The 24,916-nt window shown below is 39.3% G+C and overlaps 1 protein-coding gene across 1 annotated transcript; it reads left to right on the plus strand.

The window, feature by feature from the left end:
* Positions 1–8,977: 8,977 nt before the first annotated feature.
* On the plus strand, positions 8,978–23,796 carry SAMD9L (sterile alpha motif domain containing 9 like). The gene is given in 5 exon segments (XM_058296972.2): positions 8,978–9,188; positions 9,691–9,834; positions 10,137–10,321; positions 18,973–23,540; positions 23,542–23,796. Coding segments are annotated over 2 exon segments (4,584 nt in total). The 5' UTR covers positions 8,978–9,188; positions 9,691–9,834; positions 10,137–10,321; positions 18,973–18,992; the 3' UTR covers positions 23,578–23,796.
* The last annotated feature ends 1,120 nt before the right edge of the window (positions 23,797–24,916 follow it).

Consider the following 24,916-nt stretch of genomic DNA (forward strand, 5'->3'; position numbering starts at 1 on the left):
GGAGGGGAGAGAAATAAATAAATAAATAAATCTTTAAAAAAGAAAAAAAAGAGTGACTAGTGTGGCAACAGCTAGTTTTTAGTTAGCACCAACATACTGTTGGACCCATCTATGAAACTAGCCTAGTTTTTGCCTCTTCTCAGTTGTAAGGTATACTTGCAATACCATAAGGATAATTTGAAGGAGCAGCAGCAGTGCAGCTGAGATAGGTGAGGTGGAATTATGGCTCACCTGTTTATGTAATTGCTTGTGACCTCTGGATCTGCTCAGATGTGATCCTGAGTGTACCATTCTATCATTCAACAGATCAGTGTTGCACCTGCTTGACCTCATGACTTATTAGAGCAGATAATATCCATTTCCTTTTGAGAAACTCTGGTCACATATAATTTTGATATCCCATGGTCAGGCATTCAGTCTCTTCTAGGACACTTTTTCAAGCATCAAGTAGCTCTCTGCCACATTAGAAAATAGCCACTTAATGCAAAAAAAAAAAAAAAGAAAGAAAAAAAAAGCAGCAAGGGAGAAATAGAGGATCAAGAGTCCATACTTTTTCTTGTGATAAAAGGCTTAAAATCTTATAGTATTCCTAAGGTGTGCTGCAAAAAAAAGCCTTCAAGATAATTTTTCTTAGAATTACTTTTTACAAACTTAACGATAGTTTTAGAAAGAATGCAAATTGGTTTCCATCTGACAATCTTGTTTTACTTCATTATTTTTGTCAGTAATAATTTTTTTAAAAACTTACTCATGTAAGCTTGGCTGTATGTATTATTTTTCTTACCCACTAACTTAAACAGTGTTTGATATGTCTTCATACATTACAGAGTATATCTGGAATTGGTAAAAAGGGCAATATACAAATATTATTATTTAAGTGTTGTTTAATCTATAAGGACTTTATAAATAGAGAAATAATTGATATTTTAGTTTCCTTTGTTCTGCCTGTACAGGTTTCACTTTGAAATGCTGATATTCTATAAACCTGCCAAAAAGCTATACTATATCAAAGTTTCATACACATCAAAAATTACATTAAAAGGGAAACGGACTTTGGCCCAGTGGTTAGGGCGTCCGTCTACCATATGGGAGGTCCGCGGTTCAAACCCCGGGCCTCCTTGACCCGTGTGGAGCGCAGTGCTGATGCGCGCAAGGAGTGCCGTGCCACGCAAGGGTGTCCCCCGTGTGGGGGAGCCCCACGCGCAAGGAGTGCGCCCATGAGGAAAGCCGCCCAGCGTGAAAAGAAAGTGCAGCCTGCCCAGGAATGGCGCCGCCCTCACTTCCCGTGCCGCTGACGACAACAGAAGCGGACAAAGAAACAAAAGCAGACAAAGAAACAAGACGCAGCAAATAGACGCCAAGAACAGACAACCAGGGGAAGGGGGGAAATTAAATAAATAAAATCTTTAAAAAAAAAAAATTACATTAAAAGTATATATTTTAAGTTTCCTGAAAAAAATCCAAAATCCTATAGAATCTATAATGTGTCTCTCATCTTAGGCCTTGCTAGGCACTTCATGCAGTATTTTTATCCACAATGGATGCTGCTAGCATCATGCAATCTACTGGGGTACAGCCGTATCTTTAGCAGGGCTCTGTCTTGCTATGGACTCCACTTGAAACTGGTACCCTACTGAGCCATCCAAAAACTGCATCAGAGAAGTATTCCAAAGCTAAGTATATACTACCTCTAACATCCAACGAGGTCTACCAATTGCCTTTTTCTTAGTGGTAGGAGTTCTGAGATGCAACAACTCTCCCCTTTTCTTAGAGTAGATTTCCTTGTATTCCATGAGAACATACACTCCTAAAAACTTCACTGATGTGACAGACTCCTGGATTTATGAGGTATATCTTCCACCCTCTAGCACATATTTTCTTCCTAAGGAATCCAGAGTCTCCAGGTCCAATTTGTATGATGTCCTCAACATAGTAGATAAGCATGATGTTCTGTGGAATATCATGATCCAGGTCCTTGTAGTCTATATTAAGAGAGTTAATGTAGCCATGGAGCAAGAGATTAGATGTGTATTGTTCTCCTTTCCAAATAAAAGCAACCTGTTTTTAATTGTCATTGCTGATAGAGATAGAAAAGAATGCAGTCACCACATCAGTAGCTGCATATCAAATACCAGAGGCTATGTTGATGTAATCAGTAAAGATTCCAAATCTGGCAGAGCAGCTGTGATTGGGATTACCACTTGGTTAAACTTATGGTACTCCACCACCATATGATTGATTCATCTAGTTTATGTAGAGGCCTTGAAGATAATTTGAATATAGTTATTACAAAATTCTCCTCAGGATGAAGTATTGCTTCAAATTTACTATTTTGGAAGCAGGGGATTTGGGCAGTTCCAGTAGCATTTACTTTGTCCTTTCTATTGTGATGGCTCCTACTCCATAGTTCATGGAATGAGTATGTGAGTTTTGCCAGATGATAAATGTATTTACCACAACTATGCATCTTGGGACTGAAGAAATAACCAGTGGAAGTTTGTAAGTGCACTGGGCCCTCCTGTGAGATGGACTCTACTAATTTTCCTCTGTAAGCCCCATTCTAACCAAAGGGCCATTGACCACAATGCCATTTTGGATTCTTGGCTTCAAAAGGTATAGTGTCCCCTCTCGATTTAGAGGTGGAGTGGACTACACCATCCCAGAGTCCACAAGATAGAGGAATATATTATGGATTGGAGTGGACTTGCTTGTATTCTACTATAGAACTGTTGTGACTCTAGCAATGGAAGTAATTGTGTAATTGATGTGGAGAAGGTGGCCACAGGGGTTGCTGAGAGCAGGGAGAGGAAGGAAGAGGTGTAAAATGGGGCATTTTCGGGACTTGGAGTTGTCCTGAATGATACTGCAGAGAGAGATGCAGGACATTGTATATCCTGCCATAATCCACTGGATGGACTGGGGAAAAGTGTGACTACAATATAAACTATGGTCCATGTGGTGTGGCAGTGCTCCAGGGTGTATTCACCAAATGCAATGAATGTGCCTCACTGATGAAAGGGGATGTTGGTGTGGGAGGATCGGGTGGGGGCAGTGGGGAGTGGGGTATATGGGAACCTCTTATGTTTTTTAACGTAACGTTTTGTGTGATCTATTTATTTTTTTTAAAAAGACAATAATAAAAATTATAAATAAATAAAAAATAAAATAAAATGAAAAACCGTGTAGTTTTATATAAAAGTCCTAAAGAGACAAACCAGAGCTATGCTGTTTAAGAATACATATACAGGTAATAAAACTATATAAAAACAACAACAACAGGGATAGCTCAGGGACCCAGGGATGTCTGATGGGGTGGCAGTGTTCTATTTCTTTACTTGGGTGATGGTGATGGGAGGTTTACTTTATAACTATTTCTCAAGCTGGGTGTAACTTTTCCTTCCTTTCAAATATGTTTCTGAATTTTATGTTTCACAATAAAAGTGATTTAAACAAACTATTAAACAAATAAACATGCCAAAAAAAAAGGTATAGGTATTCCTCTTCCCCCATTACACATTCAGGTAAATGTGTGCAGGTTCCTGTGGGAAGGCTTGGGGAAATATTGATCATATTTATTGTCATGGCATAGTAAAGGCCTTCCTTGACAGACATCTCCTCCTCATTCCATGGGCTCTGGGTCTATAAACTGGCTTAGTTCTTGAAACATAGATCACAATTTTCTAATGTGGTGGCTAACATCTCTTCTCCAGGTCTTAATCCTTTTGATTAGGCAAATTTGGTTATACTTGTGATACGTTTGCTTGCCCATGCATCTTATCCCAAAGAACACCACGATCTATGTTAGACCTAACCTCAGACCCCAGGTTGCCATTCTGGTCTCACTGCTCACCATCATTATTGTGCCCACCTTGCTTCTCCATTCAAGGCTATCTCTTGAACTCTGCCATTCCAGAACACTATCATCCTGGTAGAATCTAGAGAGCTCAGTTCTGTGGCCATGTCTTCTACTGTCAATCCTGGCCCTCAAGGCATCTGTTACTTTCTCAAAGATGCCGTTGCCCCTTTGTAGGTGCATGCTATATGCTTAAAGAAAAGGAGTGTCCTTGGGTGAGTTGCCAGGAAACTTAAGCAAATGGTTGATCTTCTGGGGTCATATGATAAATGCATTCATTCTCTCTTCCCTGAGCTTTGTGCTTCCTTCTTAAATAGTCTTCCAAGGCAGGTCCAGCATCTCTACTTATTTTACTGTAACATGTAGTTATATTCTGCCCAGGATACTAAATCCAGAGTTATGAAAGAATGTTCTGTGAAGTGGATTTGGCCCAACTGATAGAGCATCCGCCTACCACATGGGAGGTCCAGGGTTCAAACCCAGGGCCTTCTGATCCGTGTGATGAGCTGGCCCATGCGCAGTGCTGATGTGCGCAAGGAGTGCTATGCCACGCAGGGGTGTCCCCTGCATAGGGGAGCCCCACGTGCAAGATGTGTGCCCGTATGGAGAGCCGCCCCATGCAACAAAAAATGCAGCCTGCCCAGGAATGGCACTGCACACTCAGAGAGCTGATGCAGCAAGATGACACAACAAAAAGAGACACAGATTCCCAGTGCCACTGACAAGAATACAAGCGGACACAGAAGAACACTCAGCAAATGGACACAGAGAGCAAACAACTGGAGGGGGGGAGGGGAGGTGCAGGGAAGGGGAGAGAAATAAAAAATAAATCTTTAAAAAAAAAAAAAGAATGTTCCCTAGTCAATAAACTTGCTCTTTCAGGATATATTCCGCCCATTTTCATACCCCAACCCAGTGCCCTTAGGATCTCCTCTCACATGTTTTACTCTGGTTTCTGATGGTATATGTAAGACAGGTCTGGCACTTTTTGGGTTGTTTTAGTTTTCCAGGTGCTAAGATAAATACCACACAGTGGGCTGGCTTAACCAACAGGAATTTATCAGCTCACAGTTTTGAGGCATCAGCAAGGCAAAGCTTTCTCCCTGAAGACTGTGGGGTTCTGGGGCTGGCTGGGCTGCGATCCTTTAGTCCTTGGCTCTTCTGTCACATGGCCATGCTCATGACAGCATCCTCTCCTTTCTCTTCCAGTTCCATTGGCTCCCAGCTGCTCCTCCTCCACATGGCTTTCTTTTCATAAAACTTCCAATAAGAGGAATAAGGCCCTACCTCATTCAGCTGGGCCCTACCTTAACTAAAAATAACATCTTCAAAAGATTATTTTTTGGAAATACTATCTTCAGTTATTACACACATACAGGAATGCAGATTAAGATTAAGAACATGCTTTTTCCTAGGATACATAATTGCACCTACCACACCGGTTATATATTCTCAGGCTGTATTTTCCGGCTTGATCTATACTGAGACCTGACCCTAGTTATTGATACTAAGCAAGGAGAGGAGATGGGAGCAGATCTCACAAAGGACATCTTGCTCCAAATGAAATCTCCACCAGGTCTCTTGGAAAAGAAAGGCCACTATCCTCTAAAAAAAAAAAAGGAGCTTGATTCTGCCAGCCCATAAGGCCAGCAGAACACAGGTGTTTAAGATTATCAGGCTCCTCTACCCAAATATCTCTATCGAGGTCCCAGAGTTATATTGTTTTCCCCTCAGGTACCTGACTGGCCAAGAACGTCTACAGAAGTGCTACATTTAGTCTGCATTTTAGACATTCCACCCTTAAAATTAAATGTCAGGCTGATTTTCCGTAGGGTCTTGCCCTGAAGCTCCAGGAGATAAAAATATTCCTTTAAATACTCCATGAGGCCTTATGATTTCACAGCCTGCCTTGAGTTTATAGTTGGAACATAGGAACCTATCATTTTCTTTATCAAGGCCTCTACAATCCAGTCCAATTGGCAATCCTTAAACAATTTCTTCTACGCATTCAAATGCCAAAGCTACAATATAAGCCAGTGCTTCACCTTCGCCCTGTACCTCTTTGCTATCCAAAAATTAATTTTGTTTGCTCTTGAAATTTATGTAAATGATAAGTAGAATATCTTACGTTTGCTTTCCTATCTGGCTTCTTCCACTCAATATTATGTTGTTTCATTCCCAGTGTTGTGTTGTATTTCATCATGTAATTCATATTTATCCTATTCTACTGTTAATGGGCATCTCATGAATAAAGATGTGATGAACTTTCTTGTACATATCTTTAGGGACATATACCTAGGATGTTAAGCTTGAGTAGATAAAGCCGAACAGTTTTCTAGGGTGGATATACAAATTTATACTACCATAGTCATTGCATGATTGTCCTCATTGCTTAACCTTATTAAATGTAGTCCAGTTGATCAATTTTTCCTTTATAGTTCACATATTTTAAGTTCTGCTTAAGAAATATTTTCCTTCTTGTTTTCCTGTTTTCTTCTTGAAGCTTCATTCTTGTTATGTGTATTTTTAGTTTTGATAGATGTTACTGAATTGCCCTCTACTAAGATGATTCTCATTTACATGTCCACATATAGTAGGAGTTGCACACCTTCCCTAATACCTGATAGTTCACAGTGTTTAACTATGAGTGAGGTTGAAAATATTATGTTTACTGACCATTTGTATTTTTTTCCTTAGAAACCCTTTTTATATTCTTTGCTTATTTTTACTGAACTGCCAGGGGTTTCCTTACTGATTTGTACAGGTTCTTTGTGAATTAAGAAAATTAGTTCTCTTTAAGTATTATAGGTGTTGTGAATATAATTTTCCTGGTTGGCCAGTGCTCTTTGGCTTACTTTATGAAATATTTTTCCAAATGATTTAAATATTTATGCACTCAAATTCATTAGTTTTTTCACTTTATGCTTTTTAGGATTTATATTATGCCTCCCAAACTTTAATATTATTTTTAAAATTTGGCCATATATTCTGAGAGTGAATTATTTATTACATTTAAAACATTGAGTCAACTGGTATTTAATTTCATGTAAGGGGATTGCAATATTCTATTTTATTTGGCCTTATATCGGGGGGCACACTGTGTAGGGAACACCATGTGGAGGGGTACCATGTGCATAGTTTTCCCAGGCAGCCTATGCCTCAGAAACATTGATTCCAATGGGTTCTAACCTGTTACCACACTATTTATTTTGAAGCTCAAATTGTCCTAGATTTGGTCAGTGAGCACCTATTCAAGTTGGTTTTGAGACCTAGTGCCATGCCCTCCATTGTTTTTTGAGCCCTTCTTTGCAATCTGGCACAAGATACTCTAATTTTATCTAATACTTTCCCTGTCCCATCTCTGGAATCAGCTATCTTTCCAAGGTGCCCTGGTTCTTTACAGGAAAAAATATATAGCATTTAGAAGCAAAGATCTGGGTGCCAGTCATGTTCACTGCCGGTAAGGCATCTCTCCTGCCTCTCAGTGAACAATCCAAGAGAATATGCTCATAGCTATATTTATTTCTGTATCTACATACAGTGAAAACCATGAGATCACCCAGACATCTCTAATTGCAGTCCCTTATCAGAGGGTTCATTCTAGCTACCCTTCTTCCGTATTTGTAACCACTTCTCCAACAGTGAGAAATCTGGCTTTTATTTCCTTCATGTATTTCCTTATTTGGTCAATTCTGCTGTGTAATCAATCTCCAGTCCTCTTTCCCATCCCCTTCCTTGCACAGAAGGCCTCCTCCTCTACTTCTCTGCTTGGGCTCTGACTCCTCATTTCAAACTACTCTCCTGGAAGGACGCCTTCCTGGTTCTGCTAGGGTTCTGCTACGCCTCCATTTAGACACATTGCTTACCCGGCATGAGCTGACACACCTCAGGCTGCTCCTGCTCGTGGGCACCCTCCTCTCCTTGCTTGGGCTCTGACACACCACTCTGGCTGCCCCCTTATGCATGCCCTCCTCACCCTGCTCAGGCTCTGATTCCCCATGCTGTGTCACCCCTGTCTGGGGCCACCTTCTTGGGCTCTGATTTCCTGCTCTGGGATACCTTGACACCCTCCCCACCTACCATAGACCTTCCTCTGTGTATTCATGGGTTTAGGACAGAATTGTTAAGAAATGGGAGAGACAGAAAGAGAAAGGAAGGGAAAGGAAAGGGAAAAGGAAGAACTCACTCATTTTATTCCAGATGTACTAACCCTGGCTATACATTAGACCTACTTAGGGAATTTAAAAAATTACTTTTGCTTTGCCCTATCCCTTGCTGTCCAGTAGAGGCCCTGGGCATTGTTTTTCTGAAAGCTCCCCAGGTGATGTTAATGTGCAGTCCAAGTTGAGAATCTTTGCTCTATTAGGTACAAAAAGGAGAGTATAGGTTGGGGTGCAGGTGAGGTTGAGGATGTGGAGAACAGAACATGTGAGAAAGCTTATCTGATGGCTTTGTTTTGTTTATTATGTAGCTCATGATGTCATCAGCTGAGAGTGATGGGGATGAAAATTTTGAGGGGGCATGGAGAATATATGAAATGATACTTATTGAGAGAGGGAGAAGAAGCTTAACAAAGAACTGTAGATTACTGGTAGTATACAGTTATCTTTTTGAAATTATATCCTTCAGGGCCTGGCAAAATTTCTCAAATACTAAATTTAAAATTTTAAGGGTATGTAGAAAAAAAGGAAATAAACTGTTGGAAACAGAGACTGTGGCGGATAATGTGTTATTCCCCTCCCCCTTCTTCATATATTCATATATATTTCTAATTCTTAAGTTTGAAGATAAACTTTATTATATTCCTAAGGAAAAAATGTTATAATTTTCAAACAATAATGAATTAAAGTATGGCCCCTGAAAGCAGAAGAATTTAGGAGCACTTGGATCATACTGAGATTTTAACGTTCTATCCACAATTTCCACACTTCTTTTCTATAGGTTTCTTTTTTTTTCCTGATTTTTTAATTTTTGTGACTTAAATATCCATTTGGTGTACAGTTTTGAAGCAATGGTTCAGATTCATTGATAACTTCCTGGGTGCTATTATTTTCATGTTTTAAGTCCTTTCGAATACGAATGGATGTGTTACCAAGCAAAACTGAAACTACTTCCTCATTCTGCTTGGGCAGCCACTCTCCCCACCTCCAGGAAGAGGCAGAGCATCAAAAAGTCTGAGACCAAAAGACTTCACAATTCAATGGCTTCGTTTTTTAAAAAGGATCCTTATAATCATCTATCTCCTAGCCATCAGAAGATGAACAAGAAAGCAAAGGTTTAAATGACCCATTTCAAGTTTCTGATATAAAAAGAGGAAGTTTTCAGAAATATCCTGGTAAGTTGCTGAATCATTAAAACTTTATTTTTTTTATGCCTAAGAGAGGACAGCTATTTTTAAAGATTCCAACAGTAATTTTTATATAAATGTAAATTTACATGTAAAATACTGAAATAATTAGAACTTCAATGTATTAAATACGTATCAATGTATTTAGCTAAAACTAACTTTGTAATGCTCCTCTAAGAAAAAATGCACCAGTGAGCGCAGTGAAGGTGGTCAGAGCACTTTGTCGAAGTGGGAAAGAAGTTAGAAAACAATACAAAGAAGTTCAGGAATTTAACCCTGAAAGATTGTAAAGGACCCGGTGCTCATGTGCAATTATGCAAAATTCTGGCTTTCACCACTTAAGGTGATATTAAAAGTTCTACACTTTTCTATTTGAATCTTTCCTTCATATTGATCTGATCTGGTTAAAATTTAAACAACAAAAAAAATTTTAAGTGCCCTTCAGGAAAACGAAACTGATTTGCTTGTGGGTGGTTTCAATTTGTCACAGGGGTGTAACTGCCTGACCGGAGCCTGGATTCAGAGGCATCGCTGCCCCAAGAACAGCTGATCCGCTCCAAGAGACCTGCATGGTAGAATAATTTCTCAGGGTATGGCTATGTGAGGTGCTGCTGAGAAACCACCGGAGGTGACGGTGAGCACCATTGCTTGTCCCCAAGAGCTCTGCTGATTTGGGGGGGTGAGGGGGGGCGGGGGGAAGAGAGAGAGAGAGAGAGAGATTAGATTTCTTCAAGGGTCTTCCAGCAGCTGTCTTGGGGGAGTACCAAATGACATGTGGATTTCTTGCCAGGTTCCAGATCCATCTAGTGATTCCTTATACAGCCTGTTTCACTTCTTGATCAATACCCAAAGAGAAAATTGAAGTAGTCCCTAAGGGCTCCCTGTCCATAATTAATGTTACTAATTAGATTTGTGTTCACAATTGTTTCAAAACAGGAAGCCAAAGGCCCTTAGGAAATCAAGGAGTTATGACGAAATATTCTCAAATTTTGTCCACACCAGTCATGATAATTTTTATCAAGAAAAGGCAACTAATCTAACAGAGTTCAAGATCAAGGAGCCTCACGATGACCTGTTTCAAGCTTCTGATGTAAAGAGTGAAAGTTTTCAGAAAAGCCTTGGTAAGTTCCTAATCATTAGAGCCATTATTTCAACTCTCATTAGAAGATATCTTTAAAAAGCTGTTTTAAAACTAAAGCACAACTTTGAAAATGAATGTACTTTCAATGTACTTAAACTATTTCTTATGAAAGAATTTTAAAAGAAATGACAAATAGCATTGCTTTCATTAGCATGTCACTAGAGTAACTTATGCCAACTGCAGGGTTTTTGAAAAATAAACCTCACAGCAAGCATGGTGAGGGTGCAGAGATTTTGGGCTCTGGGAAGGAAGCTAGAAGACCTGTGTAAAATGTAGATCAGCAATGCAAGCATACTGAATCTTGTAGAAGACTGTGGCCACGTACAGTTATGCAGAATTCTGTCATATAAGACCTTAAGATGATCTCAAAGGTTTACAATGAATCAAAGACGAAACCCTCCAAGTTTTAACCATGTTTTATTTAGAACTTTATGTCTAGGAAGAAATACATGATTTTAAGGTACACGTCAGGAAAATGAAACTAATTTGCTAGCGTGGGTTTCAGTTCCTCCAAGCATGGAAGCAGGATGTAAGCCCTCTGTGCTCCAGCCAGCACTCCCAGCATCATTTCCATGGGGCATGGATACCTGGGCCACTGCCCATACCCAGCTCCCAAGTGCAGGTGGACCCCAGCACTTGCCCTGAGAGCACTGGTGGTGGGACGCTTCTTGTTCTCCAGAGAGAGAAAATAGAAGTCCTGAGGGACTGGGTGCCAAAATTAGATTACTAATAAAGGGACTTTTGGGGCTCAAAATTTTCCCAGAACAAAATACAGGGGATAAGGTGGAGGTCTCCTTCCCAGCTCCAAACAGGGCAGCTACACCTTCACCCATTTTAGATAGGGAGGCTTCATGCCAGTTTCTTTTGAGGAAACAAAACAAAAACAAACAGGAGCAATCAAGATGACACTGGTTCTGGTCCCATTTATCTCTACTATGAATGGGAAAACTTGAGGCTGGCTGAAAGGAGACCTAAGTTAATCATGACATAGTTTTGCTGATCACAACTCCCACTCACTTTATTTACAGGATCTTCTTGGTACACGATCAGCTCCCCAGAGCAGAGGGAGCTGGTGAAAAGAATAGAAGTGCTGAAGCTCAGTCACATAGGGGAAACTCTGAGAAAGGGCCTTATTTGGGGACTGTGAGGGACACAGCAGTTTATGGGGTGGGGGGGTATGAAACTGGAATATATAGAAGGATTGCTGGAGAAAATATGTTTATTTTTCTTTTCTTTTAATAAATTTTCTTTTCAGTCTTTGTGACCCAATAATGGAAGTAGACATTAGCTCTGGTTTAATGGGTAGCATGATAAAGAGATTTCCCCAAATTTCAGTCTGGGTTTTTAAGTCAAGTGAAACTATTGTCCTAGTAAACATACTGAATCTTTTGACCCATAGGCATTGCCAACTCAAGGATTTCAAAACCATCTTATTTCAGTTATTTTTAAATAACTAAAGAAAGCACATTATCCATTCAACAGTTTTTGTTGAGAAGCTACTAAACAAAGGACACTATAAGAAAGTGAAAAACAAAATATACAAAAATCCTTGTCCTCATGGAGCTTACAGTCTAATGGATGTGACAAAATTAATTAGAGAAATAGGTAATATACATATGAAATACTTGATTGTAATAATTCCTAAATGGATAAAAATAAAGCCTGAATAGAGAAAGGAAATAGTATAAGATGGAATGAAACAGAAAGGTTAAAAAAATAAATAAGCCAGCCTTCTAGGATATGGATCTAATCAGATAATGTTCTTGAAAGGGCTTTGTAAACCTCAAACGGTGAAGTGTATTAAAGTTCTATATACCTATGATCAGACCTTTTGCCAGAAAAGGTTGAAGACACTGACTGGGCTAAGGAATTATTTCAAAGCATTCCTAAAACCTTTTATGCCGAAATCATTTTTGCCTTGAACTAAAAACATAGCTTCACCAAATTAATATGGTGCATGAATCATATAAGATGCTCTTGTAACTGACAGAGTGCAAATTCGTGTGACAATATTACTGAATCTATAGTAGCTTCAAGTCACTATGTATCTTCTTAGCTACAGTCGTAGGAGAGGCGGTTGCTATTATAAGGGGGTCTTCATCTTTAAACAAAAGGGAACCTCTGAGAAAAGGTAAAGATAAAAAGTCAGCAGGTTTTGGGAGGACAGATGTCAGTTACCCTATTTGAGAAGGATGCTTCTATCTCCCTGGTAGCTCCTCTCAGAATTCAAACGAAGAAGAAGGTAGACAGAAGCTGTCACCCTGTAAAGTGGCACAAAGACAAGCTCCCACCTCACCATCCCCCACATTACACACACACACAGTGTCTTAGCAAGTTGTGGTGGCCCCAAATGCAGGAAATCCTTAATGGAAATCCTTCACAGTAGAGTGCCGGCGTCTTTTGAAATGGCTATAATCATGTCCTAAACAATGATTTCCTTTGCAATCTTTGGGGTGTCCAGAGAGAGAGTGTGTAACTTGAATTACTGAGAGAGGACTCTGGCTAAGAGAAGATATCGCACCAGACCTGAACAGAGCAAGTCTGTGCAGTATGATAAAAGCATCACCAGAGGCCCATTTCCCCAGAGGAAAGGAAATAGTGAAAAAAAAACAGAGGGTGGTACTAAGCTCCGTGGGCCCAGCTCAGTGAGGACCTAGAACAGAAAGAGAACTCCTCCAGGGAAAATCCTATATAAGAATGTCCTCATTAGGGGATCGAGAGACAGCCAAGCCCATATGGGGGATAGGAAACTGGGACTCACAGTAAGACTTTAGTCACTGTAATTTGCTTTTGGATGAAAAATATATGCCTATCAATCTTCCGTTAAAAATATTAAACTCCCTTCTTACTCATTGTGACCAACTGATTTGGAAGCTAGAGTTGATTCTAGCTTAATAGATGACAAAATGAAGAGATTTCCACAGATTTCTGCCTGGGGACTCAAGCCAAGAGAAATCATTCTCCAAAAAAATTACACATGCCCATTGTTCCATAGGCATTGATAACTCATGGTTTCCGAAATTATAATTCAATTGCTTCACTATTCTAAAATTCTTAATTTATCCATTCAGCAAATATTTATTGAGTATTTACTTTATGTCAGGCCCTGGTAATAAACCAGTGAAAGAGATGCAACACAGCCTGCCCTTGTGGAGATTACATTCTGGTTGCTGAGAAAGAGGAAACAAAAGATAATTAAATAAAATATACAGTATGTAAATCCTAAAAAGAAAATTTGAAGCAAGAAAGGGTGGCAGAAGATTCTGGAAGAAGGACTGAAATTTCAGACAGAGTGGCAAAGAAAAACCTTACTGAATCTGTAGAAAGAGCTGATGAGGGAATGTGAGCTCTATAGCTGTCTGGAGAAAGAAATTCCAGGCAGAGCAAACAGCTAGCATGAACACCAGATACAGCAGCGTAGCTGCCTTGTTTTAAGAACAGAAAGACAGCCCCATGGCTAGGGTGGAGTGAGCACAGGTGATGAGGTCAGAGAGAGAGTGGGGTGGGGATATCACATAGGATTCTTACAAGTCATAGTAAGGTCTTTGGCCTTTACTCTGCATGAGATGAAATTCATTGGACAATTCTGAGCAGAATGAATGACCACGGCAACTGTGTTGAAAATGAGTGAATTGTGGGGAGCGAGAGGGGCAAGTCAGAGTCAGAGAGACCAGGTGGCAAACTATTAAAATAATCTAGGACAGAAATGATGGCCTTGACCAGGGTAGTCCAGTAGGGATGGTAAGAAATGGTAGAATTCCAGGTATATTGTGAAGGTGGGGTTAAAAGTATTTGCTAATATACTGAGTGTAAGGTGAAAGAGAAAGGAAAAGGTCAAAGATGCTGCACAAGTTTTTGTCTTGAACAAAGTTGCCATTAACTGATAAGAAGGTGAGGGGAGCAGGTTTGGGGTGAGAGGGGCAGATAACAGGAGATAGGTTTGGGTCGTGTTAATTTTTAAAGGACTGGCAGACTGTCAGGTGGAATCAAGGAGATGGCAGTTAGATACATGACTATGGAGATTACAAAAGAAGTCAGGGCTGATAATATTAATTTGGGTATCATTGGCATACAGATTACATTTAAATACGAGATGGATGACATCTGTAGGAAGAGATTCTGGATGGGAAAGAGGAGTCCACAGGCACTCCAGCATTTAGAGGTGTAGAGTTAGGGAGAAACTAACAGAAGAAACCAGCAGAAGGACCAGCCTGAATGGGAAAGGGAAAGTCAGGAGAGTGTGGTACCCTGAGAGTCCATGGGTAGGAGAGCATTTCAAGGAAAAGAGAGCACTCACTTGTTTCAAAAGCTGCTGATAGGCCAAGAATTGTTTTTAGCCATGAAACGTGCAATTTCGGTGGAATGGAATGGCCAAAGACTGAGTGGAGAGTCCTACAGGGAATGGAAGAGAAGAAATGGAAACAGCTAATATGGACAATTCTTCCAAGCAGTTCTATAGTGAAGAAAAACAGAAATCGGAGGGCAGTAGTAGAGTCAAGAGTCTTGGTTGAACATGAAAAAAAAAAAAAAAAACATAAAAGAAACGATTCAATAGACAAGGAAAGACTAATGAACCCTGATAGAGAGCAGAGAATAGCTGCAACAACTTTCTTAAGTAGATGAGGGGCTGGGAGAGTTAGTGCACAAGTGGAAAGGTTGATCTCGCTAGGGGATATGTGGACAGTTCATTATAACAGAAAATAACTTAGAATCTATGGGTGTAGCAACAGAAGAGAAGTCAGGAATCACGTTGGTGGGTGGATGTGGCTTTAGGAGCTTGGGGAAGCTCTCTTTGGAGTGCTTCAATTTTCTTAGTTTAAATAGGAAGCAAGGTTATAGCTGAAAGTGATGATGGTGAGGAGGTGTTGAGAAGTTTGATAAGAGGAGAGAAGGTGAAATAGTCATTTAGGACAGCAAGAGAATTACAAAGCAGGGGGATGGGGCATGGATGCTGGGAGCATTAATGTCCATTTGAGGATAGTGGTCATGCCCTTAAAGTGAGGCCAGTCAGGAGCTTGAGGGTCCTTCTCCAGCCACATTCTGCTGAACTGATGTAGGCAGAGGGGTGGATTAACCAGCATTGTGGTTTAGCTAAGGAGTAGCACAAAGGGCAAGAGAAGAGAAAGCCAGGGATTATAATGAATGACAAAAAATTGAGGGAAGCAGATGTGGCTCAAGCAGTTGGGCTCCCACCTACCACATGGGAGGCCCTGGGTTCGGTCCTGGTGCCTCCTGAAAAAACTAAACAAAACAAAAAAACAACAAGCAAAACAAGTGAAAAACCAACTCAGGGAAGCTGGTGTGGCTCAGTTGTTGAATGCCGGCTTCTCACATATGAGGTCCCAGGTTCAATCCCCGGCCCTAGTACCTAAAAAAAAAATAATAATAAAGTCAGTCAATGGGAAAAGTGAGACCAACAGGAGGGTAATAGAAAGTGAGCAGATAAAGATAATGGCAGGATCATGATTTAAGGCCTTAGTGTTAAAGAAATATTAGCATTTGAGCACTAAAAGCGGTAAGCCTGAGGGGTAGGAGGCAGTGGTGAGAATGAGATGTTTGAAATTGATATGATGGAAGGTTTGACCGTATTGGTAATGATAAAGTCAAAGATGTGACCTAGGGAGTGGAGATGGAAAAGTTCTGGATCATTAGGCAAGAGGATGTCAAGACGGTGAGAGGCCAAGTCATTGGAAGGATTATATACATGTCTTCGTGTCCAAGGAGCCACCAATAGAGATGACAGGATAGGGTCTGCGGGTATGAGTGCCCTTCTCCCTTCAGCTGCCTATAGAAGGGGGTCAAAATGGATTAAAATGTATAAAAAGCAAAGTGTTCAGCAAATTCTCAAAGTAAAATATATGTGTGAAATAACATGGTAGTCATATCTTTTTTTTCAAACTTTTCTCCAAAGTGACTTCAAAAAACCTTTCATTAGGAATAAGTTTATTAATAAATATTTATGTTATTGACCCCATATAATGCTTGTAAACATCTTAACCCAAGATGGCATTTAGGACTTAGGAGGATGAGGGATGGGCCTTCCAATTACCCAGACTAGAAGAAGCATCTATAATCCTATAATGGATGCCTATGGGAGGCCCAGTGCCCTGACCTGAGAGCAGAAGCAGGTGCTATCCGGTGCTGGAACATCACCACACCTATATACCTTAGACCCCACTATATAGGCCTTTGGAGAGTCCACCAGGTAGATTATTCCTTATTTCCTTATTTATGTCCCCAAAACTTTCTCCCCCTACCTGCCTCCCACCCTACTCTAGCAGCTCCATCTTCTTTCATCTCACCTGCCCAATGTCCTCAATCTCCTCCTAGGGATACCGAACATCTCCCTACATGTCCCAGTCATAAGCCCCTTCTCGTGTCTATATCCTACTCTTATCACAATTCATATACATAACTTTTCATTATAAACTTTTTTGAGTGTATATGTGGTTTGTTTTATTTTTCTTCCCCACTAGATTATAAGCACCATGAAAAAATTTCACATCTGTTTTCGTTACCACTGTTTTTCTTGAAATGATGCCTACTGCATAATAGGGGCTCAGTAAATATTTGGTGAATGAATGAATGACACCATTTAAGGTGAAATAATACTTATATCTAGTTACAATATGTCGACTAATTTTTATGGGACCTCCAAGACTACTTTCATCTATATAGTAAAGACACTAAGGCAATCCAAGAAAAGTTTATCAAAGCAAGTGGAAGCTGCTATGCCCAACGATTGCAAGCTCATGGAAAGAGTAAATCATTCCAGTGTGGGTAATAATATCAGAGAGCTTGTCAGAAAATGCTTGGCCTGGCTGCTTCTATTGCCAGGTACAGGGCTGCAGACTAAGGCTTCAGGTTAAGTCATCCTCCATGCTTGACCTCAGAAAGACTATTTTGAGATATAGAAGGGTCAATTTTGTAGTTTCACTCAACTTTGTGATTGGTTATACATTAAATTTTTAGAAACCCAGGTTCCTGAAATCTTTCATATAAAAATCACAAATCTTTTAAAATGGTTGTATTTTCTCTCTTTATAATTTGATCTTTTATTTGAACTTTAATGCTTATAGTTTATCCTTGTATTACTTTCACTCTCTTTGTTGTTTTTTTTTCCTTACCATTTCATAGGTTTATCTTTTAAATTCTGATTAAGTCTGGGGTGGGACCTGAGAATTTACATTTTTAGCAAGCTCTCAGGGGATGCTGATGCTGCTAATCAGACACCACACTTTGAAAACCACTGTTATAGATCTTATCTACACAAGAGAATCACTCCAACAAACTTTAAAAAGAACTAATGCCTATCCCAACCCTACCTCCAAAACCGATTAAATCAGAGTCTGGGGACCTGGATCACCAGATGATTCTAATGTTCAGCCAAGATTGAGAACCCCTGCTCTAGGGTGTCCAGAATATTCAGTTTTTGTATTTCAGCAAAGTACATTATTATAGGACCTTCCTCAGTCTCAGATAATAAATCAGACTGAGATGGGCTTTTAAGAAGTCAGAAACTTGTACTATTTTCCCTACCTAATTTCAGCAGGTCTGATCTCCTAAACTATAGCTAGTCTCTCTTTTTTTTAAAAAGATTTATTTACTTATTTATTTATTTATTATTTCTCTCCCCTTCCTCCTCACCCCCCCCCCAGTTGTCTGCTCTCTGTGTCCATTCATTGTGTGTTCTTCAATGGCCGCTTCTATCCTTATCAGTGGCACCGGGAATCTGTGTTTCTTTTTGTTGCATCATCTTGTTGTGTCAGCTCTCCATGTGTGCAGCACCATTCCTGGGCAGGCTGCACTTTCTTTTGCACTGGGTGGCTCTCCTTACGGGGCACACTCTTTGCACGTGGGGCTCCCCTATTTGGGGGACACCCCTGCGTGGCACCGCACTCCTTGCGCACCTCAGCACTGCGCATGGGCCAGCTCTGCATGGGTCAAGGAGATGCGGGGTTTGAACCGCGGACCTCCGATGTGGTAGGTGGACACCCTATCAATTGGGCCAAGTCCACTTCCCTAGCTAGTTTCTTTTGGCACCTTCTGAGAGCCACAAGAAATAACCAAATGGACTATCCTGATATTTTGCCACCAAGTCCCCAAAGTCCCAGCCTTGGTGGCCAAGCAGCTTGTGTTCCAAAAGACAACAGGTAGTGACTTAACCATTGTTTGGTTACTATGCAACAAAGATAGCCAGCTTCCCAGCTAGGAAGAGGGTTTTCCATTCCCCAGCCCACATTCACCTAGCCAGTTTCATATCTTAAAGTTTATTTGCAATATTCTGCTACGAGAACTAAAATCTGTGTTACTTAAGATTCTGGTTTTAAGTTACAAAAATTCAGCTTCCACCTAATTAAGCCTAAAATGGAAAATTATAAGGATAAAGAGATGCATTACCTTAGTTAGCAGCTATTTCATAATCACAATCACATGGGAAATAAGGGTATTGATTGAGGACTATAAAACAGCTAAAGCATCAGGCAGTTTTAAAAGTCTTTCTCTCTTTCTCTGGAATTACATACATATTTCAGTATATATGAGATTACATATATATATATATATAAAATTCACTATGTGATTTCAATAATATTTAATACTAAGTTATTTTTATATTATTTTTCTCCAAAGAAGAAAATTACAACATTGACATGAGTGAACAAGTAATTCTACCTGAAATGACCAAAGACTGGACCAAAGAGCACGTGAAAAAATGGGTAACTGAAGACCTTAATATTGATGACAAATATGGGCAAATTCTGTTCCATGAAGAAGTGACAGGATTAGTCCTACAGGAATTAACTGAGAAAGACCTTCTAGAAATGGGCCTACCACGGGGTCCAGCACTTTTGATAAAACGTATGCATAACAAGTTGAATAGTAGTTCTCCTGAAAGTCAAGATCAAGATTCTGGACCAGTGGATCACACAAAGACCCAGACCCCAGAAAAAGAACACCAAAAAAAGCGACAACAGACAAAAAAAGGAAAGGAAAAATCAATGTCATCCAATATCGATAATGATCTCATTGAAATCAAAGTTGCCAAAGAACAAGAATTGATTCCTAAGGAAGAAAATGTGTTAAATGAAGTAGCAAGCACTAAAGCCAAAAAAAAGAACAAGCTAAAAACTGAACAATTGACTTGTATGCCTTACCCTTTTGATCGGTACCATGAGGGCCAACGTTACATTGAACATTATATACTTCCATCTGAAACAGGAACACTCAATCTCATTGACCCAATACATGAGTTCAAAGCCCTCACAAATACAGAAACAGCCACAGAAAAGGACATTAAGATGAAATTTAGCAATGAAGTTTTCCGATTTGCATCAGCTTGTATGAATTCACGTACCAATGGTACCATCCATTTTGGAGTCAAGGACAAACCCCATGGAGAAATTGTTGGTGTGAAAGTCGCCAGTAAGGATGCCTTCATTGACCATTTCAATCTAATGCTCAAACAGTATTTTGAGGAAAGTGATATCGCTGAGGCCAAGAAGTGTATTCGAGAGCCAAGGTTTGTGGAAGTCTTATTACAGAATAATACACCATCTGACAGATTTGTCATTGAAGTAGATATTATACCAAAATACTCTATATGTAAAGAAAAGTATTTCTACATTAAGATGCAAAATTTTAAAGATGAAACATGGAAGCAAATCCAAGATCATTCACTGTTTGTGAGAGAAGGGGCTAGCTCCAAGGACATCCTGGCCAATGTCAAGCGTCAGGATGCAGATTTCAAAGCGTTTATACGAAATATAAAGCCATTGGCAGCAAGTAGAAAAGAAGCTGAAGAAGAATGTGGAATGAGGTCAAATAAGATAGAGAATGAAGGATTAAAGCTGGTTAAACTTCTCATAGGAAACAGAGACTCATTAGACAATTCATACTATGATTGGTACATTCTTGTAACAAATAAATGCCATCCAGACCAAATAAAACACTTAGAGTTCCTAAAGGAAATTAAATTGTTTGCTGTGTTGGAGTTTGATCCTGATTCTGAGAACAATGGAGTGGTGAAAGCTTATAAAGAAAGCCGAGTAGCAAACCTTCATTTTCCAAATCACTATGATGAGAAGACACCAACCATTAGGGAGAAGATTTCTATTCTGAATCTTTACCAGCAGCCCAGCTGGATCTTCTGCAATGGGAGATCAGACCTGCAAAATGAGGCATATAAACCTCTAGAACCATACTTATGGCAGAGGGAAAGAGCTTCTGAAGTCAGGAAACTGATTTTATTTCTCACAGATGAAAATATCATGAGAAGAGGGAAATTTTTGGTGGTGTTTCTATTACTGTCTTCAGTGGAAGGTCCAGGAGATCCACTCATTGAAACTATTTGTGCTTTCTACCAAGCCCTGAAAGGCATGGAAAATATACTGTGTATCTGTGTAAACTCACAGATTTTTCAGCGATGGAAAGATCTGCTACAAACAAGATTGACAATGGGAGATGAATTAACAAACCACTGCATTTCCACTTTAAATTTGAAATTGATAAACAGTACCATCCTTAAACTGAAATCAGTGACTCAGTCATCAAGAAGATTTTTGCCCTCCCGTGGATCTTCTTCTATTGTCCTAAAGAAAAAGGATGAGGATATCTTCACTGCATTGGAAATCCTCTGTGAAAATGAGTGTAGGGACACAGACATAGAGAAAGATGAATCCAAATTCCTAGAATTTAAGAAATCAAAAGAAGAACACTTTTACCGAGGTGGCAAAGTATCCTGGTGGAACTTCTATTTTTCTTCTGAAAACTATTCTTCAGCTTTTGTCAAAAGGGACAGTTATGAACACCTTAAAGTTCTGATAATGGACTGGGCAGAGTCTCCTAAACCAATCTTTACAAAAATTATTAATCTTTATCATCATCCAGGCTGTGGGGGGTCTACGTTGGCCATGCATGTTCTCTGGGACCTAAAGAAATCTTTTAGATGTGCTGTATTAAAAAACAAAGCAACTGATTTTGAAGAAATTGCAGAACAAGTGGCCAAATTGATCATGTATAGGGCAAACAGCCATCTGGATCACTTCCCTGTACTTCTCCTTGTGGATGATTTTGAAGAAGTGGAAAACATCTACATTCTACAAAATGCCATCAATTTCATTTTGGCAGAGAAGGGTTTGCGATATGAAAAAACATTGGTAATTATATTAAACTGTATGAGATCTCAGAATCCTGATGAAAGTGCAAAATTACCAGACAGTATTGCACTGACATACCAACTTTCTTCCAAGGAACAAAGAGCATTTGAGGCCAAACTGGAGGAAATTGAAAAGCAGCACAAGAACTGTGAAAACTTTTATTCCTTCATGATCATGAAAAGCAATTTTAATGAAACATATATAGAAAATGTACTCAGGAACATCCTAAAAGGACAAAATGTTGGCACCAAGGAAACACAGCTCATTTCTTTCCTGGCACTGCTTAACTCTTATGTTACTAATTCTACAATTTCAGAGTCACAGTGTGAAATGTTTTTGGGAATAATATACACTAAGACTCCCTGGGAACCTGAAAGGCTAGAAGACAAGATGGGAACCTACTCTACACTTCTAATAAAAACAGAGGTTGAGGAATATGGGAGATACACAGGTGTACGCATCATCCACCCTCTGATTGCTATGTACTGCCTAAAAGAACTGGAAAAAACCTACCACTTGGAAAAAAGTCAAATTGCCTTGAATATACTAAATGAGAAATTACTCTATGTTCCTGGAATCGGAAGAGACAAATTTCTCCATGATGTGCAAACACTTCTGCTTACGAGGCAGCGCAAAGAGCATGGAGATGAAACAGACACTTTGTTTTCCCCATTAATTGAAACTTTACAGAACAAAGACATTGAAAAGGTCTTGATTGCAGGCAGTACTCGATTCCCACAAAATGCATTCATTTGCCAAGCCTTAGCAAGACATTTCTATATTAAGGAAAAGAACTTTAACACTGCTCTGGATTGGGCAAATCAGGCCAAAATGATAGCACCTAAAAATTCTTATATCTCAGATACACTTGGTCAAGTCTACAAAAGCAAAATAAAATGGTGGTTGGATGAAAACAAAAACTCTAAGAACATTACTGTTGGTGATCTAAAACATTTCCTAGAAGCAGCTGAAAAAGCTTCAAGAGCTTTCAAAGAATCCCAACAGCAAACTGATAGTAAAAACTATGAAACAGAGGCCTGGGCACCACAGAAGCCCCAAAGAAAATATGACATGTACAATACAGCTGGCTTCTTGGGTGAAATAGAAGTTGGTCTTTACACCATTCAGATTCTTCAGCTTACGCCATTTTTCAACAAAGAAAATGAATTATCTAAAAACCCTATGGTACAATTTTTGTCAGGAGAGGGGAATATTCCTGCTAACCCAAAAAATGAATACTATTTGGCTCTTAAGAATTTTACATCCCACTTACAAAATTTACAGTCAGATTTAAAAAGATGCTTTGATTTTTTTATCGATTACATGGTTCTTCTGAAAACAAGGAATACCCAAAAAGAAATGGCGGAAGTCATATTAAGCAAGAAAGTCAGCCGCTATTTCAAGAAATACATAGAACTTTTCTGCCATTTGAATGTCGATCTATTACAAAGCAAAGAAAGTTATTTACTCCAGGAGGAGAACTGCAGGAAAAGTCTAGTCGCTTTGAGAGCCGATAGGTTTTCTGGACTCCTGGAATATCTTAACCCAAGTCACAAAGAGGCTGCAAACATCATGGAAAGTATAGTGAAAAATTATATCTTCCTATTTCAGCAAAATCCACATAAAAGGCTGACAAATGAGAAACAAAATTTCATTTTGGCAAATATTATTCTCAGTTGTCTAAAACCCAGCTCCACATTCATTCAACCACTTACCACACTGAAAAAACAACTCCGAGAAGTCTTGCAAGTTGTAGGACCAAATTACCAATTTTCAGACCCATATTTCTTAGCCTGCCTCCTGTTCTGGCCAGAAAACCAAGAGCTAGATGAGGATTCCGCACTAATGGAAAAGTATGTTTCATCTTTAAATAGATCCTTCAGAGGACAGTATAGGCGCATGTGTCGGTCCAAGCAGGCAAGCACACTTTTCTATTTGGGGAAGAGAAGAGGTATCAACAGTTTTGTTCATAAGGCTGAGATAGAGCAGTACTTCAGTAAAGAAGAAAATACAAACTCAGTATGGCACAGTGGAGTCGTGTGGAAAAAAAACAAAGTCAAAGACCTTCTGCGTCGTCTAAATGGTCAGGCTGAAGGCAAGTTGATCTCTATAGAATATGGAACTGAGGTAAAAATAAAAATACCAGTGATATCTGTTTATTCAGGTCCACTCAGAAGTGGCAGGAACATAGAAAGAGTTTCTTTCTACCTAGGATTTTCCATTGAAGGCCCTCTGGCATACGATATAGAAGTAATTTAAGATTTATTTAGTTCAAATACATTTATTCATATCTCTCTGACATTATCCCTTCTTTTTATTGCCATAGCTTTTTTGATTTTTGTTTTTCATATAATAAACTTTATTTTTAAAGATGTTTTAGATTACAGAAAAGTTCCATCAGAGATATAGGGGATTTCCATATGCCCTCCCCTTCCCCCTCCCATATTTTCCCCTTTAATACCATCTTACTTTAGTATGATACATTTGTTAAAATTGATGAACAAATATTGAAGCATTGCTACTAACCAAGAGCTATAGTTTACATTTTGCACCATATGATTATATAGGTTTTGACAAAATGTCTAATGACCTGTATACCATAGCATTTTGCTGACATTATTGGCATAACCTTGAATTATGATCTGATCATTCTGCTTTTGTCTCTCTGGTTGAATTGTAAACCTTTTTAGGGCACAAAATGTATATGCACAGAATCTGGTGCACATTAGAGTCAGTCAGTCAATGTTTTAAAATATGTGTTTCAAACTAACAATTAAGTTTCAGCTGATATCCACTGGTCATACCGTAACTGATTACAGGTCAATAAAATTTATTTTAATTTTATCTGCTGCTATGAATTTTCTGAATTATTCCTTCACTGTGGAAGCAGAGATTTAAATAAGATTAAAGTGGAAGAGAAAGCACTTCCTCAGCTTATTGAACTCAAACTCAGAAATCCACACCAGAGTGCCTCTTATTTCACCTTAGCATCAAAAGACTTACATGGAAGATAAATATTTGTATCCCTCCCCCACTTAACCGTCTCTTAAACACACACAATTTCTTGAGCCCCTTGCCTTTCTCCCAATTCATTACATCAGGAGGGGAAAGACAGAAGAAAGAGAAGAAAGCAAAAACAATTCTTTGCTTTGGACATTCAAAAAATTAGACTCAGACAAAGATTTTCAAGAACTCTTCATGAGTAACACACACACAGGATAATGATTCCCTTGGATGGGTTTGGAAAGAAAGTGGAAGAAGGGAGTGCTTCCTGAAGAAGTGGCCCTTGTAACCTCTTACCCAGCCTAAAACCTGAAGTTGGGGCAGAAACCACAGAATGTTTGGGGGGTTTCCAAGAGCAAAGGAAACTCATATCTCACCTCAAGGAAAAGCTGAGGTTGATGGTGGTGCTGCGACAC

Source organism: Dasypus novemcinctus, chromosome 5 (assembly GCF_030445035.2).
Source record: "Dasypus novemcinctus isolate mDasNov1 chromosome 5, mDasNov1.1.hap2, whole genome shotgun sequence".
NCBI classification, from domain to species: domain Eukaryota; kingdom Metazoa; phylum Chordata; class Mammalia; order Cingulata; family Dasypodidae; genus Dasypus; species Dasypus novemcinctus.